This window comes from Myotis lucifugus, unplaced genomic scaffold, assembly GCF_000147115.1.
Source record: "Myotis lucifugus unplaced genomic scaffold, Myoluc2.0 scaffold_278, whole genome shotgun sequence".
Classification (NCBI taxonomy): Eukaryota; Metazoa; Chordata; class Mammalia; order Chiroptera; family Vespertilionidae; genus Myotis; species Myotis lucifugus.
The window spans coordinates 275,876-292,702 of record NW_005871326.1 but is presented as its reverse complement, the minus strand read 5'-3'; the positions used below and the strand labels follow the sequence as shown (position 1 = coordinate 292,702).

The following is a 16,827-nucleotide window of genomic DNA, read 5'->3' as shown; positions in this document are numbered from 1 at the left end:
CTTGCAGGGAAAATACATCCTCTTTCCAGTGTTTCTCCTACAACCTTTAGACTGTATCCCAAGATTTTTTTTTAAAGCTCCGAATAGTATTTGGCATCTGATGTACTTGGGAAATGAAACCAGACATGAGGAATGTGAGAGGGGAGAGAGATGGCCAAGGAAAGAAGCAAAGCAATTTTTCCCTTTCACATTCTTTTTGATAAGAGAATCTTGGTTAGCATTATCGTGTTGTTGAAACCCAAATTGCATGTCAGGGCCTTTTGGGAAAATGGAAAATGTGGGGTAAAATGCAGCTCTGAAAACAATAGGTATGACGATTAAAACTGAGGGTTCCCCTAACTATTCTAGTTGCTCTTAAGGCACAAATTTTCTTCATTGTCCCTCTTTTTGTGTCTGTGACATTGTTTCAGTGACTCCAGAGACTATTTATAATAAAGAAACAATGACAGTATTTTAGTTGAAATTATAATTGGAGCATTAAATGTGAGTTACTGTCTATCTTGATTAAAGTAATAGAAATTGGGCATGACATAGATGGTGCCCTGTGCACTCTGAGAATACATGCAGGAACTCTCAACTGTTGAACCAAGCTGGTGGCTGGGAGGAGCTCACAGTCTCTCCTTCTTCCCTTCCTCCAGCATCTAAGCTGTTGTTTTCCGTATAACCACCTTGGTTAGAGGAAAACCGTGGTGACTTAGCAGGTGAACACATAATTCTCTGTCTGGACAGCCATCTTATAAATGTATGGCAGAAGTCTCTGCTGAACCAGTTTAAATTACATATACATATCAATGCATATCTATTTGTGGACATGACCCTCCAAGTTTCCCGTGTATATTTGGTATTGATCATGTGTTGCTTTCTGGAAAACGAACTGTACATGTCACACATGTATTGTGACTTGGCATTATCAGAGGAAAATGTTAAGGAGCTTTTTCTTGTGAACTATAAAGTTTTTCAATTTTTTGATTATCGTGATTATGATTCTCTACATTTCTTAAAATTTGGCTCCCATTTTTTTACTGTTGCCACATTGAGAGTCCTGTTTGTTTTGTTAAAGGTAGTACAAATGACTCCGACTTTGAGCTAGGCCACAGATGGATTAAATTTTTTATTCTTTGCTAAGCAAAATGCACCTGCTCCAGAATCTTAAGTAGCTTTTTAATTGCTTCCTTGTGCATGGCATAGCAATAGTCATCTGTAATGTTGAAGATGGATTATATTTTGGATGTCCCAGAAGTGACTTTCCCCCCCCCTGCAACAATGCCAGAAGCTGAGATTAGAAGATGTGTTCTGGTTGAGGGCCCAGCTGTCATGGTGGAATTAGTCCTTTCCCTCAGGCTGATCTGATTAAAAAGGGGCCAAGATGTGGAAACATAGGCTCCTGGTTTCAGTAACTGAATTCCCTCTTTACTGGGCAGACGGACCAGTTTCACTGCTCCCTAAATGTTCCTCGGAGGCTGTGGTCTCCCTGATCCGTGGGTCTCCTTCATCTGTTTCTCTAGCACCAAACACAGTGTCTGGCCTATGGGTTTGAGGAGGCTCAGCTATGACAGCAGAGTAAGTGAATACATTGTGGGCAGTGTTTACTGAATGTAAGGAATGGGGAAATGTCTCAGAGATTCAGAGATACTTCCAAAGGAGCTTACTTGAGGATGGGTGGAAAAACAGGCACCAGTTAGTTCAACCAGAAAGAAATTCCTCTCTCAAGGGAAGCTGCAAATACCCCGAGGATGAAATCTGTTTGTGAGACTACTGCCAGTGTCAAAGGCTTGACAAGTGGCTAAAGAACACTTGGTGATCTGATTGGCCTCAAATTGGCAGTTGTGAAAAACAGATCTACAGGCAACTGTGGGAAGAACACCCCATCGCATAACCCTGAAGTTCAGAGACAAGATCATTTGTTCACTTAGGCGTTTGTGCTTTTGCATGCAACAAACATTTATTGAGAATATACTGTGTGCCAGAGAGTGAATGACACGTGGTCCCTGTCTCAGGAGCTCATAGTTTAGTGGCATGATTTTTTGAAACAACAACAACAAAAACACCCATTCAACTATGTATATAATGCTAACTGTGTAGAAAGAAATGTGTGATTGTCTCTGGGAAACTTAAGACTCATAAAACAGCAGTATCAGAGTAGGTCTCGAATGGTGAGTGGAAGATGGTCAGGTAAAGAAGGGAAAGAGCACTCTATGCTAAGGGTCTACAGAGGTGTGAGCTCAGAAGTGTGATTTGTCAAGGTCTGATGACTGCATGCGCAGGGGTGTGTGGGGGTTAGGAGGCAGGAGGTGGCATGTGGGCACACAGTATTCAGGGTATTGGGACACAAGGGTAGAAAATAAAGTAGGCAAGGGCCAGGCCATTGAGGGTCTTGTGGTCCATGCCGGAAAGTTGGACTGTATCCAAGAGACAATGCAGAGCTGAGTGGCACAATCAGATTTATGATGTGCTGAGAATCAATCCCAGACTCCTCACTCTGGTATATGAGGCCCCGGGGTCTGGGCCCCTGTCCTCTCCAGCCTCTTCTCTCTTAACACTCCTGTTACCCGCTATGCTCCAGCCACACCGATCTTCCTTCCCTAACTCAAACATCCAAGTTCCCCACCTGCTTTAGGCTTCTGTACACACTCCTGCCTGGAATCCTCTTCCCTGACACTTTCAGGGTTAGTCCATTTACCCACTGGGTCTTCATTTAAAGGCCCCTTTCTGGAGAGGCCTTCCCTGATCACACTATCTAAAGTAGCCATTTACGCCCACCACCACCATTTCTTTCACTTGCTTCTTGCATCCCCTATAACACTAACCAAAATCCATACTTGTTTTAGTTTACTTGATTTTTTTCTGTCTTCTCCAAAGTAAATAAGCCCTCTGAGGTTACATTGTCTCATTTTCATCCCTCTTTCCTAAGTACCTAGCCCAGTCTTGAACATGTAATTTGATCAACATTTGACTTCATGAATTTAAAGTGGGTGAATATGATAGACTAAGGCAATTTTAGCAACCTTCAACCCATGGGCCCACATGGGCACACTACCTATTTTTGTGTGGTCCATGAGCTAAGAATGCTTTTTACATTTTTAAATAATACAACAAATAAAAAAAGATTAATATTTTGTGATATGACATTATATGAAATTCAGATTTTAGAGTCCACAAATAAACGTTATTGACACACAGGCATGCCCATGTTCACAGATGCCTGTGGCTGCTTTCATGACAAAATGATAGAGTTGAGTAATTGTGATCGAGTTTTAATGGCCTCAAAAGCCGAAAATATTTAATATCTGGCCCTTTACAGAAAAGATTTTCCAACCTCTAGACTGGTGAACCAACAATCAGAGAGAGGAGTTAAGAAGCTGTTGCAGTCATTCAGATGGGAGATGGCGGTAGGCTAAACTAAGGTCATGACCTTGAGGTTGAAGAGGGTGGGGACTGGATTCCAGCCTATTAAGCAAGCAGGTTTCCTGACTTCTGCCAAGCTTCCCTGTCCCACTCCCAAACAATTAGGCTTTTCTGAATAAACATTTCTTTGCCTTTACCAGCAAATCAAGTCTCCCTCAAAATTTTTCTAATTGCCATGCTCCCTCCCAAGTGTCCTCTTAAGTCTCAAATGTGAAATGGGGATAATGGAATGAAGTGTTGGGTGTGAGGTGCTTACCAAAATCCTATTCACAGTCTGTTGCTGGGATCCCTCATTAGTGAAGTGCTAGAGCAGTTAACTGGCTAGACTTAATCTACTGCCACTAAGGAGTCAAGTGGGATGATTCCTTTGGCTTCCTGTTTTGGTCTTTGTCTAGGAGACTAGGCTCTGAACAATGGCGTTCCAGACATGTGTTTTAAAAATGGTTGCTTGTTGGAAATCTCAAAGCTTTGCCATCATCTGCAGTTTAAGTTTTGGTTTAAAAGAAGACTTTGTATTTGGGGTTCTAAAAGAAACTAGCATCAAACTTGGCCTTTGGGCTTTACTAAGGTCTTTAAACACAAATCATCTGTTAAAGGCAATATTTTGTCATTAAAATGATTTCAATTAGTTTCTTTCTTTTTTTTTTTTAATCTTCACCCAAGGATATTTTTTCATTGATTTTCAGAGAGAGTGGAAGAGAAAGTGAAAGACTGACAGAAACATCGATGTAAGAGAAACATATTGATTGGTTGCCTCCTGAACATGCCCTGACTAGGGCCCAGGCCAGGGAGGAGCCTGCAACTGAGGTACATGCCTTTGAACGGAATTGAATCTGGGACCCTGTGATCCGCAGGCCGATGCTCTATCCACTGAGCCAAACCAGCTAGCGCTCAATTTGTTTCTTAAAAGTAATAAGCTCTGTATCTTAGTACACATCTTAAAAACTAAACAAGACTCTCATATTCTTGGTTTATAGAACTATTGACATTTTTTTTAAGACTTAAAAAATGCTTTGGACTGATTTTTAGATTTTAGCATTTCCTCTGCGCCCCTTCTGAATACAGCCAGAATGTAACATAACTTAGGTTTAACTGAAACAACTTGTACATTGCAAAACTAAAGCAATGATCTTTCTATTCATTTCCCAAGTACTTTGGTTATATTCCTATATGTGTGAGGCACTAATCAACACTAGTGGTGGGCACTTTTCTTTTTGGAGTTGACGCTTCAATGATGGAAGAAAGACCCAGATCATAAATTACTCTGTTGGCTGTGCGTCATGGGGTCACAAAATGCTGAGGGCCCAGACCTCATTTCAATGAGTAAGATAGTACATGTGTCCTGTGTACTGTCATGTGCTGGGGACAGAGCAATGACCAATATATGCAAGGCCCCTACCCCATGAAATAATTAAATAAGATAATTTTGTTGTTGGTGGTGGGAACCGTACCAGGAGTTAGACCAGTGGGGCCAGACCGGACCTGGGTTCAGCAACTTGAGTCAAGCTAGGAAAGAATTCAGAGCCAAGACTCAAACTATAAGAGAACATTTATTTAGGAAATCACAGAGATGGAAGAAATGAGTGGTAGAAGAAATGGTTCAGGAAACAAGGTACAGAGGCAAAAGAAGGGCCTTTGAGTTTGGGAATGAGGAGGGAAATGGTGACATGCCTAGAGGGAAGGTGACGGAGACAGAGAGGAGGGGAGACGAAGAGGAGGGGAGACAGATGGGTTTGCTCCCTGAAGGGAGAGCTCGCTGGGTCCTCTGTCCTAAAGGTTTTAATGGTGGAGATTTTAGAAGAGGTCCCAGAAAGACCTAGAGTATTCAACAGCTTTCCAGGTGTGTCCTTTCAGGGTCTAGGTCAGAGCCATGGCAGGGGGTCATTATCCAATGCCGCTGGTCCTAAGGTCAGCCATGGCATCCCTTGTCTGGTTTTGTTGCTCTTCTGGGCCTGGAACTGAAATGCAACTAAGGTCTACATGTATCTCTAGGGAGGAAAGGTCAAGGGGTCCAAACCACAAGACCAGAAATATGCTAGGTGAGGAAGGGTCACCCTGAGGACGACGAGGTCTCATCCTACAATTATCCGTTGCTCGGCACCTGAGGCTTTCCACCCTGGTGACCGTCTGTACTTGGCCCATCATCCTTGCTCTGCTAATATCTGTCTAACTGCCTACCACAATTTCAAATAGTGGTAACTGCCATGAAGAATACCCAGGCTAAAGGGATAGAGAGTGACTGAGGCATGGGAGGAGCACTATTGCAGATTGTTGGGTATGTCTTCTCTGAGAAAGTGAAATTTGTACTGAGGTCATAATGATGAGGATGAGTTACTGTGCACAGATGTGAGCCAGAACATACCAGTTAAGGGCACAGCTGATGCAAAGGTCCTGAGGTAGGAACCAACATGGCCAGTGTAGTTGAAATGCAGTTACTCGTAAAATAGTGTTACATGGTGAGGAGAGACAGATAGGGGCCAGATTTTGGAGACCCTTGACTGCTGTTGATGGCCTTTGTATATTCTTATAATTACAGTGAATAGCCACAGGAGGTTTTCATAAAATAAAATTAACAACTAATAATTCAAGATCCAAAATGGATCAAAGCAACCTGCTGGAATTGAAGCTGGAATTAGCACCCAGTGAAAATCTCTACTTTCTCCCCTATCTCCCATCTAATAGTTGGGTACCTTACACCTTAGGCAGAGCCAGGGACTTCTCACATCCATCCTATCCCATTCACAGACATTAGGAAGTTCTTCCTTATGTCTTCTTATAATAGCTACTCATTCGTTTTAAATTTAACCTTGGGGATGACACAGCTCTTGTTTCTCTTTCTGAGTATCAATCCTGAAACCAGTTCAAGGATAGTGCAAACCTCTGCCTGCCCCTCAATTCTTCAATTCCTTTCCAGGATGTGCCTGCAGTAGTGTTAGCCCTGTATCAGGGCATGCTGACATTATCAGGATGGTGACACTAATAACATAGTCTGATTATCTGCAATCTACTCTCTGTGAGGGTGCTCAGCATTCATTGTAGTTTCTCCAGCAAGGTCACCCACCCACAGCTCTAAAAAATGAAAGAAATCAAGACTCAACAACTTGTTCTCTCTCTCTCTCTCTCTCTCTCTCTCTCTCTCTCCAGTCATTAAAAATGTAAATTTTTTTTGTAAGAATTCAAACCCAAAGGGTATAAAGTGAAAGGGAAAAGGAATAGTTCTCCAATTACCTGTCGGAAGCCAGTCCATCCTTGCTGCTTGACACAGTCGCTGCAGGGAAGAAACATCTGCACAGCGTATGTTTCAAGGGACCTGGGGTATATGGCATACTGTTCTTAATATGTTTGCTCCCCTTCTTAGTGCTATGTGTTTTAACCAAGGTCACCTCTCCAAGAAAGGTTGTTTCCCCAGGTGGGGATTTTTCCCTGGAGTTAGGGATTAACAGGACTAAGGAAGGGAATAAAACCCCTTAACTAAGTGCCAGGCGGGTAATTAATCACTTTAACTATGAACAATTACGCTTAAGCTGCATAATCTTTACTTAGGATAATCTCCTTCAGTTACTTCCATGTAGCTTAACAGAACAATAGAGTAGTGACCTTGGAATGGAGATAACAAATGCCCTAACCTTTGGAATAGAATGGATAGGATTAAAATCAACTGGTATAAATACAGATGTAACAGGAGAATAAAGACAGAACCTGGCTGGAGAACCTGGCTAGAACCTGGCTAGAGAACCTGGCTAGGCTGCTGATCAACTGAACGCTGTCTCCGTGTCATTCCTTCTTCGCCGACTCCGTCCACACCTTTGGGAATCCCTGGACCTGCTGGGGTTGGACCCCAACAATTACCTATTTTTATTTTGGAGGTTATTGCTGTTAACACTTACACATACTCATAAATGTTTTAAAACATGTAATCCTGTAATATGTGGTATATATATCATATAGCATCTTGAACATTTTTTCATATCTAGATACACAGATGCCTGTTCTTTTTAATGAGTACAAAGTATTCTATTATGTGAATATACTATAATTTATTTAACCATCTCCCTATTAGTAAACTCACTTGTATCTTTTACGTTTGAAAATCTCTGACCCTTCTAGCTCATGTTTAATCACACTTCCTTTGTTATAAATTTAAATTATTCAACACTAAACATTAACTGAGTGCCTCCTAGCTTCCCGGCACTGTGCAGGGCACTGGAGCCGCCAACATGCTTAATACATAGCCCCCAATTTGAGTTATCACAGTCTAATGGGAAGACACACTCCTAAAAAACTAAGAGAGAAAGTGACATAAGCTGGAATGCCTTAGCTATATATTATTAATTCCACTTGGGGAAGGTAAAGAAGGGGACGCTAGAATTGAACTATAAAGGATGAGGTCTTCTGGGGGCACGGAAGAGACAGGATTCATACACAGGGAATAACAACAAAATGGTTTGGCAGGAAAGAGCATGTGATGTACAAAGAATGGCCAGTAGCTCAATGTGACAGCAGCGCCTGTGGTGGTGTGGACTGACCAGTGTTGTACTGTTTGCCCAGCAGTTGGCTATAGGAAACATTCAACAAGTGAATAGAAGGACAAGTGCTCTTTTTCCAACTGGACTCCAAACTCTCTTGGGGTTACTCTCTCTATGCCCTGCCATGCCTCCGGTGCAGGGGGCTCTTTCTTGAATTGGTCTGATTTAAATATATATATCTTATTCACTTTGCACTCTTAACCATGTCATGTCCCTCTTTTTTGCAGAGTGTAGTCACTCAAGAAATAGAACAGAATTCAGCCATGGCCCCAAGGAAGAGAGGTGGACGGGGGATTTCATTCATCTTTTGCTGTTTCCGCAATAATGACCACCCAGAAATCACGTATCGGCTGCGAAATGATAGCAACTTTGCACTTCAGACCATGGAGCCAGCATTACCCATGCCCCCTGTGGAGGAGCTGGACGTCATGTTCAGTGAACTCGTGGTAAGTCCCAGACTTCCATCCTAACAGTGATTGGAGGTAGGAGGGAGAGGAAAGGATGTGAGTGGTTTGGTTTTGTTAGCCATGGACTTGCCCTGCTTCAGTGATGTGACCCCAATCTGTCCTTTTGTCTGCAGCCCCACTGTTATCACTGAGCCTGTGGAAAGAGAGAAGGAAGAAGGAAGCATTACTATATCAAAGGGCCTTACTGGTGCTTTAAGTGGAGCGATTTAAGTCTTCAAATATGTGGCAGTACTGCATCCTAGGTTATCCTTTCTAATTCTTCTCCATCCCAACCTGATTCTCTACTTGTGTGCACAAACAGTTCCCTCATCTGCTTCCTACCTCATGGGAGTCCCCAGTGTTTCCTCCATTCCAGTGTACAATATTAATGTCTTTTTAAAAATTAGTCAGACTACCCCCCTGTCCTTGACCCTTTGATGAAAGACATTATTACTTAAGCACAGTATAATTATTTAGCCTAATGATAGGATTGCAATAATAACTGTTGTGGGAAACTTTTTATAGATACTATCATCTTTGCGAATCCACTATCCTGAAGTGAGAGATGTGTCTGATGTAGGATCCAATAACTGTTGTGAGAAACTTTTTATAGATACTATTTTATTTTAGAATCCACTGTACTGAAATGAGAGGTGTAGCTGGTGTAGGACCCATTTACTAAGAGTAAGGGCTTTCTTCAACTTAGCTTTTCAGGCATCTCCAAAGTAGTGTTTCTTTCCATCCCATGTTTCAAGAGGATATTATGGCACTGACATGGTGATTAGGAAGACCTTGCTTCAAATTACTGCTCTGACTTTATTATCTGTACAAGTATGGAAAAAGCATATGCCTTTTCTGAGCTTGTCTTCTGGAACGTGGAGGAAAAAAATAATACTTTCTCCTAATTTGATGTAATGCTTAAATGAGAATAATAAATGGCCCAATGTCTGGTCCTCATTGGTGCTTAATAAGTGTTACATTAGTACTCTATCCACCTCAGTTACCACTGGCATTTTATAATGGAGTTAGTTCTAATCAGACCATTTGTATTATTGAGTAGATAACAGAGAGTGCTATTGTTTTGCATGACTGTGTCAAAAAAGTAATATAGGCTGTGTCACTTCCCTCCAGGGGTATTATCTGAACTGATTGTGTCACCTCAGCTCTCCTAGACCAGAAGTCACCTCTAAGCTTTTCCTACAAGAGAAGCCAATATGAGAGAGTATTATGCATGAAGCTGTTATTTGAGTTCCAGTCTCCTGAGTAGATTAATGGGCCTATTACCAACCAAAACTGGTTGGCAAAAAGAAGAGATGACTCTTGGCAGCACCTTTATACTTTATGATATTGAATATTTCAGTGTTTCAGCAATCTACCCTCTGCCATCGTCACTGCATACAGACTCTGTTCTAAGTGTTAATGAGGATGTTCGAAATAGAAAACTGGAACCTGCTCCCAAAGAGCTGACAGTTTCAGGAGCAAAAGGGGGGCAATAAAGGTATAATGCCACCAAAGGAAGAAGCACAGCCCAGTTATGCTTAGATTGTGTGTAAATGGCTTGTGGTGGTGTTGGTGATGATGAGGGTGGTCAAGGAAAACTTTCTAGAGGAAGTGAGTTGTGAGGAGCGATTGAAGGTGAGAAGGGAAGTGGAAGGGATCAATATTAATGATAATCTTAGTCATCTTGAGCTAGATTTTTCTGTGATAGCAAAACCTCAGTGGTTACAGCAGCAAATGAAACCAGTGTGGGTCAGCTGTGGTTCTGCTCCTCTCCATCTTCTATCCAAGACCCAACCCTGGTGGAAGAGGAAAGAGGGACATGGTACTTGGGGTGGTGAATACACAATACAATATATAGATGATGTATTAGAGAATTGTACACCTGAAACCTTTATAATTTTATTAACCAATGTCACCCCAATAAATTCAATAAAAAAGAAAAAAAAAAGGCATGGTAAACTGCAAGTGGGCTCTAAGCTTGTGCTTGGAAATGACACATGTCACTTCTGCCCACATTTCTTTGGCCAAGGCAAATCACATGGCCACTCCTGAGTTCACAGGGCAGGGATGTATCATCCTTCAGTAAAGACTGGCACCATAAGTCACACGGCCAAGCCTGAGGTCGTTGGTGCGGGTGGAGGACACAGTCTTCTCCTAGGGAGGGGCAGTGAACCACCTGCCATGATGGCTACCAAGACGAGCAATAACGAGGTATTGACAGGCTTGGTTTTATTTCCCACTTAAAGCATTTTTAAATCAAAAGTCAACCTAAGAAGACAGATGTTGCTGATAGATGAAGACCTCCTTGGTGGTTGTGGAGCTGGTGGGCAGAGCTTGTACCCTCAAAGCATCCACATCCATTGTCCTTTCAATCGTGTTCTGTCATCCTCCCAAAATGAGACCTGAGCCAGAGCCTGTGTGGTGGCAGCTCCATGTACATCTTGAAGACAGCTCATTGTTGTGTCTTCATAAGGGAGAAAATTCCACGTTCTGCCTTAGTGATGTCTTTATTCTGTGTGAAAATTGCCCACAGCTGTTAGTTGTTAAAAAGCCCATGCCAAACCAGAACTTGAGGCTGAAACCATTGGAAAACAAATTATCTTGAGGTTTATATCTGTCCTGGTGAGTAACGGATGAATTTTTGTCTACTTCTGATTTTAGGGACTTAGACCACAATCTATCCAACTGCCAAAGGTGTCCTGGGACAAGGGAAGTAGACTCAGAGCCACTGGAAACCTCTGTCCTGGATTCTCTTGAGCAGTCGCAGAAGCAGTTCTGCCTCTGCCAATTCCCAGGAGAGGGAGGCCACGTGGGGAGGCGGAGAGTGCATGGCTTCTGGAGTCAGACCACTCTGCAACCTAGCTAACTCCTTTCAGGTGGTTTCTGTTAGAATTTGAGTTTATTTTCTTATCTATAAAATGGGGGTAATACCTCCTCTCCTGTAGGTTGGTATGAAGACTAAAGCAGATAACGTCCTTTAAAGGGCTGACACCTAGTAGGTGCTATACATCCCACATCCTAGTGCAGGGAGATAATTCACGTGTTTTCTGGGCACCACACTTCTAAGCGTATATCCCAGACGTTTCCTTTTCTTGAAAGCTAATCTGACTGCTGTGAGCGAGCCAATGTGGGTCCCAACTTTCAGGCCATTTTACCTTTGTATCTGTTGGAAAGCATCTCATCAGAGCTGGTTGTTGTAAGCTAGTTTCCTTGGCCTTGTCAGATGAGTTACTCATTTAATGTTTTTAAAAGTGATACTAAATAGGTTACTTTCAGAATAGCTTACTGCAACCTTATCATCTCATAAATAAAGCAGGCCTGTATGGGAGGTCAGCCATGTGAATCTTTAAAGAAGGTGGGCAGCAAGGGAGTGCCTTGTTCTCTAGCAGGTTCCCTGTCATAGCAGGAGAAACAGAATCAATCCAATTTCAGGAAGTAGTGGTTTCTGGAGGTCCCAGTTCCACACCCTGCCTATTTAAAAAATAACAACGTTGTTGAGATATAATTCACATGCCATATAATTAACCTATTTGAAGTATACAGTTCACTGGCTTTTAATAAATTCACAGAATTGTGCAATGAATTTCAGAACATTTTTATCACCCCCAAAAGCACTGTCACTCCCCATTTTTCCCCAACCTGACCATCTCTTGGCAACTACTAGTCTCATGTAATATGTGGTCATATGTAGTCATTTTTCACTGGCTTCTTTCACTTAGTATAAATGTTTTCAGGGTTTCTATCCTTGTTGTAGCATGTATCAGTACTTCATTTCTTTCTATTGCCAAATAATATTCCAGTGAAAGGACATACCACATTTTGTTTACCCACTTATCATAAATTATGCTGCTATACCGTAAACATTCATTCACAAGTCTTTGTGTTGAAATATATTTTCAGTTCTCATGGAGTAGATTGCTGGGTCGTATGGTAACACTGTTTAACTTTTGAGGAACTGCCAGACTGTTTTCCAAAGTGGCTGTACCATTTTACATTCCCATCAACAAAGTATGAGGGTTCCAGTTTCTCCACATATTTGCCAACACTTGAGAGTTTGTGTAACCTCTGCTAACCGTACATTTTATGCCTATTATACAAAAAACTATCAATACTTTTTTCCTGTGTTACCTTCCCTGCCTCACCTCTGTCTCAGGCACAAGTCAGAACCATAACCAACCTGAGACCCAGCACCGATCCCATAAAATAAGATTCAGCTGAAGTTTTGTATTTTCTACAGGCTTTTAAAGGTCTTAGGTTATCCCTACCAACCTACAGCGGGGCCTTGACTTACGAGTGTCCCGACTAACGAGTTTTTTGAGATACCAGCTGTCTCTCGGCTGATTTTTTTGCATTGAGTTGATAGAGTAATTTGAGTTAACGAGCTCCTTAATGAGCTCGGTCTCTGAATGAATTAAACTCATAAGTCAAGGCCCCACTGTATTTGAAGAGTTCTAGGTATGACAGCTCTATACACTGTTTTTACTCAAGGAACGTTTCCATGTCAATGTTAGTAATAGGAGATTTCTTTGGGATGAACAGAAGAATGTGTCATTAATTGGCAGACCAATTCTTTTGATCTGTATGTGTGTTAAGTGCCAGGCCCTGAAGTAACTGGTCAACAAAACAGACATGGTCCTTCATGACTTTGAGAGGCTGGTGAGGGAAATAGGTAACTAAACACACAGTCTTACCCGATGTGACCAACCGTTATGAGATGGGGTATGCTCAAGCAGTACATTTTGCTGGGATAACCTGCATTCTGCCCCCCTCCCCTTTTTTTTTTTTTACAAGGAGGAAGTTCCACTCACAGGTCCCATTTCCTTCACCTTTAATCCTCTTGCTGGGGAGTAACAGTGCCAGCTTCTCTTCAGTCTCAGTTTCTCTCTTCTGTATTTCTCTGAAAATCAACCTGCTTTCAGAAAACACATATTCTGTGACCCGAGGTGCTATAAATGTCATAGGAATGAGCCTCCTTTGGGAGTTCTGCAGTTGAGCAGCTACCCTTGTGATTGGTGGTGAATGTCCAGTTCATCATGAAATCTCAGCAAGCCCACTTGTCTGCAGACAAAAGTTGATTCTCCCAACTTTTTATTTCCATTTGCTGATTCCTTAGCTTAGCTCGCAGATCATTCCAAACTTGCTGGGGAAGGAGGATACTATTTACTGACAACAACCCCCAAGCCCCTCAGGCATCAAGCACCTAACCCAGTGTGAAAGGCTTCCTGGAGGAAGTGACATTGACTGTGTGACATGAAAATCAAGAAGGAATTATTGAGACAAAGAGGAGAGATAAGAGTGCCACTGACCGTGAGAACAGCATGCATAAGTGCTGGGAGGTGAGAGAAAGTGTGGGAGACTCAAGGAGATGAAAGTTCATAGAGATGGAACATGAAATAGGAGGCTGTGAGCACTGGGGGCTCTGAGAGGCGAGCCTGGAAAGGGAGATGGGGTGGTTGTATTGTTGCTGAAATTATTTATCTCAGACTTCTTCTGAGAGTACCTCTGCTTTAAAAAAAAAAAAATTACGTTTTTTTTTTCAGTGAACTAAATATACCAAAGTCTTTTGCTATCTGGTTATGTTACAAAATATAATGATTGCTTTTTGCCTTCTCTGTGAAGTTTTGGTAAGTTTAGCGAAAGGTGTTATATCTTCCAGAGTAGATTCTGAGTGTGTTTCCTTTGAGTCCAATTGTTGAGGTGAAATGCCTTCTTGTTACAATTCATACCTCCTCTGGCTACTTTAATTTTGAAATAAAATTACTAGAAGTTCCCTTTCCCTTTTCTACTCAATGCATAGACTCCTGCATACATCAGGAGTTGCTGGACTAAGGGTTTCCTACAGAATATTCTCTGGGAACAGTGATATTGGACTTGATTTCTCCTCTCAGGTTTCCTCTGCTCTTTTGCCTTGTGAAACATATAATGTCCCACTGCTTTTCCTGGTGAGATTTTAGGTGAGAAATCAGACAAGTCTGGTTATTATTTTTGAAGTGTACTATGGTAAATCACATGTCTTACAACACACCGTCATATACCTGGAATCCATTTTACAACTGATTAGAGGGAAACATGCTGTAAACTGTGAATTTATAGCTAGTTGAAAATAATACTCAGTATGCCCCCAAGTTTTCCTAAGCCTAAAATAATACCAGTTCCATTTTCCATGTTGTTTTTTTGAAATATATTTTTATTGATTCAGAGAGGAAGGGAGAGGGAGAGAGAGATAGAAACATCAATGATGAGAGAGAATCATTGATTGACTGCCTCCTGCAGACCCCCTACTGGGGATCGAGCCCACAACCAGGCATGTGCCCTTGACCAGAATCGAACCTGGGACCCTTCAGTCCACAGGCCAATGCTTTACCCACTGAGCCAAACTAGCTAGGGTTCCACGGTTTTTTTTTTGTTGTTGTTGTTAATCTGCCAGTTCTAAGTCCGCCATTTATTTGGCCAATGGGTCTCATGTTCTGGGATAATATATAGAGTGTTGTGCCTTTTAGGAAATGTTAAAATATTTTTTAAAAACTTACTAAGAAATTCATTACCAGTCATAAAACCACCATTTATACTATTGAGGATTGTCAACAGAAGTTACAATTTCAATGAGGAAGGTAGTGATGACGGATACTGTAGGATGATGGCAAGATTTGTATCCTCATAAATATAATTACTTACTGTAGGTCCATTTTATTAAGTACTGAGGACATTCTTAACATTGTAGCCAGCATAGAATTTGAGAAATGAAGATAGAAGGAATGAGAGAATTTAGTTGATGTATCAGAGTTAGATGAATTCACAGTCAAGGTAAGCTATGCCAAGTGAACTCCCTTGGGGACCTACATCAGTAATCTCTTCATTTTTTTCAGCATATTCTGAAGTCACTTTGGTATGAAAGAAACTATAGGAATCCAAATTAGTCTCCTGGATTTACCAGCATACAAATTTTGTTCTTTTACTAGCCATGTGAATTGTTACCCATCTTCTCAGGCTTCCAACATAATATTTTATTATTATTTCTAGGGCTATTTTAAGCCCTCTTTAATAAAAAAAAAAAAAAAAGTCTTCCATTTTTACCAGAATTGATTAATAGTTTTAACACTTTTTATCTCTTTATTTTTAACTTTCCTTTTATACGAAGACCATGATTAAGAATAAAAAGTTTCTTCCTTGCTAGTGTGGCTCAGTGGTTGAGCGTTGACCTATGAACCAGGAAGTTGAGGTTTCCTGGTCAGGACATATGCCCAGGTTGTGGTCTCGATCCCAAGTGGGGGGCATACAACAGGCAGCCAATCAATGATTCTCTCTTATCATTGATGTTTCTATCTATTTCTCCCTCTCCCTTCCTCTCTGAAATAATATATATATATATTAAAAGAATAGAAAGTTTCTTATAGGAGCTATTATTCAGTTCACTGTCTTCCAGAAAGATGAAAAGATTGGGTAGCAAGAACATACAATTTTAACCTGATTGAAGAAAAAAGAAACTGGTTGTAAGGAGCCATAATTTAAATCTATTGTTTCTTAATTAGAATGTGAAGGATTGCTCAGCAATTAAGCAGAGGAAATCAGACTTCAAAGATATAACTAGAATAGTCTCAAAGTTTCAGTTGTCTGGAAGCTAAAAATCAGGGTCTAATGAAGGAATTGATATGAAAATTGTTCTACTTCTATGAGGTTACAAATTATCTTTATTTGATAAACCTATAAAGGTCAAAAGAAAAAATTCTATTTAGATAAAGGACATGCTTAGTTGACAGAGAAGAAAAAAATGTTGGATAGATCTCCTCTTAACACTGTGGCATTTTTGGATAAATCAACTCGATGAGTACATAGAAAAATATTTAGAACAGCATGGAAATATGCAGTATATCACAAAGGGAAGTGGGAATGTAGATATGGGCTTAAGTGCTAAAATTCCTATGAAGTCGATGTGAGCTGCTGCCAATGTACAGTCAATTTAAATATGACAAAAAATGATCCCAAACCCAGAACTTGATAAATAAGTTACTTTGGCCCTGAGGTCAACTGATGGCTGTGGTACAGGGTGCTGTTATTGACATAGGTCAGGGGTCCTCAAACTACGGCCCGCGGGCCACATGCAAATACAAATATTGTATTTGTTCATGTTTTGTTTTTTCTACTTCAAAATAAGATATGTGCAGTGTGCATAGGAATTTGTTCATAGTTTTTTTTTAAACTATAGTCCGGCCCTCCAACGGTCTGAGGGACAGTGAACTGGCCCCCTGTTTAAAAAGTTTGAGGACCCCTGACATAGGTGGTTCAGAATCAAAGTCTGATTAGAGACAGTAAGATGGTCAACATGGCTTCTTAAGCTTCTTTCTTGTCCTCTGATTCATTAACCAAATGCAGTCAAGTTTAAGTTAAAACCCCAAAACCATTTTATTCCTTGTAGTCCTAAATTTATATTTTATCGCACTAAGATCATTCCA

At 41.1% G+C, this 16,827-nt stretch overlaps 1 protein-coding gene across 7 annotated transcripts in view; it reads left to right on the top strand.

Moving 5' to 3' along the window:
- The window catches only part of DAAM1 (dishevelled associated activator of morphogenesis 1), a 156,889-nt gene that overhangs the window by 55,433 nt on the left and 84,629 nt on the right, over positions 1 to 16,827 (top strand). For all 7 annotated transcript variants that reach the window (XR_002831847.1, XR_002831848.1, XR_002831849.1 and 4 more), the window contains exon 2: positions 8,159 to 8,377. Coding sequence is in view for 4 of the 7 variants with exons in the window: in XM_006099573.3 (XP_006099635.1) it covers positions 8,195 to 8,377 (183 nt within the window). In the remaining 3 variants the exon portion in view is untranslated. The remainder of the gene's footprint in view (positions 1 to 8,158; positions 8,378 to 16,827) is intronic.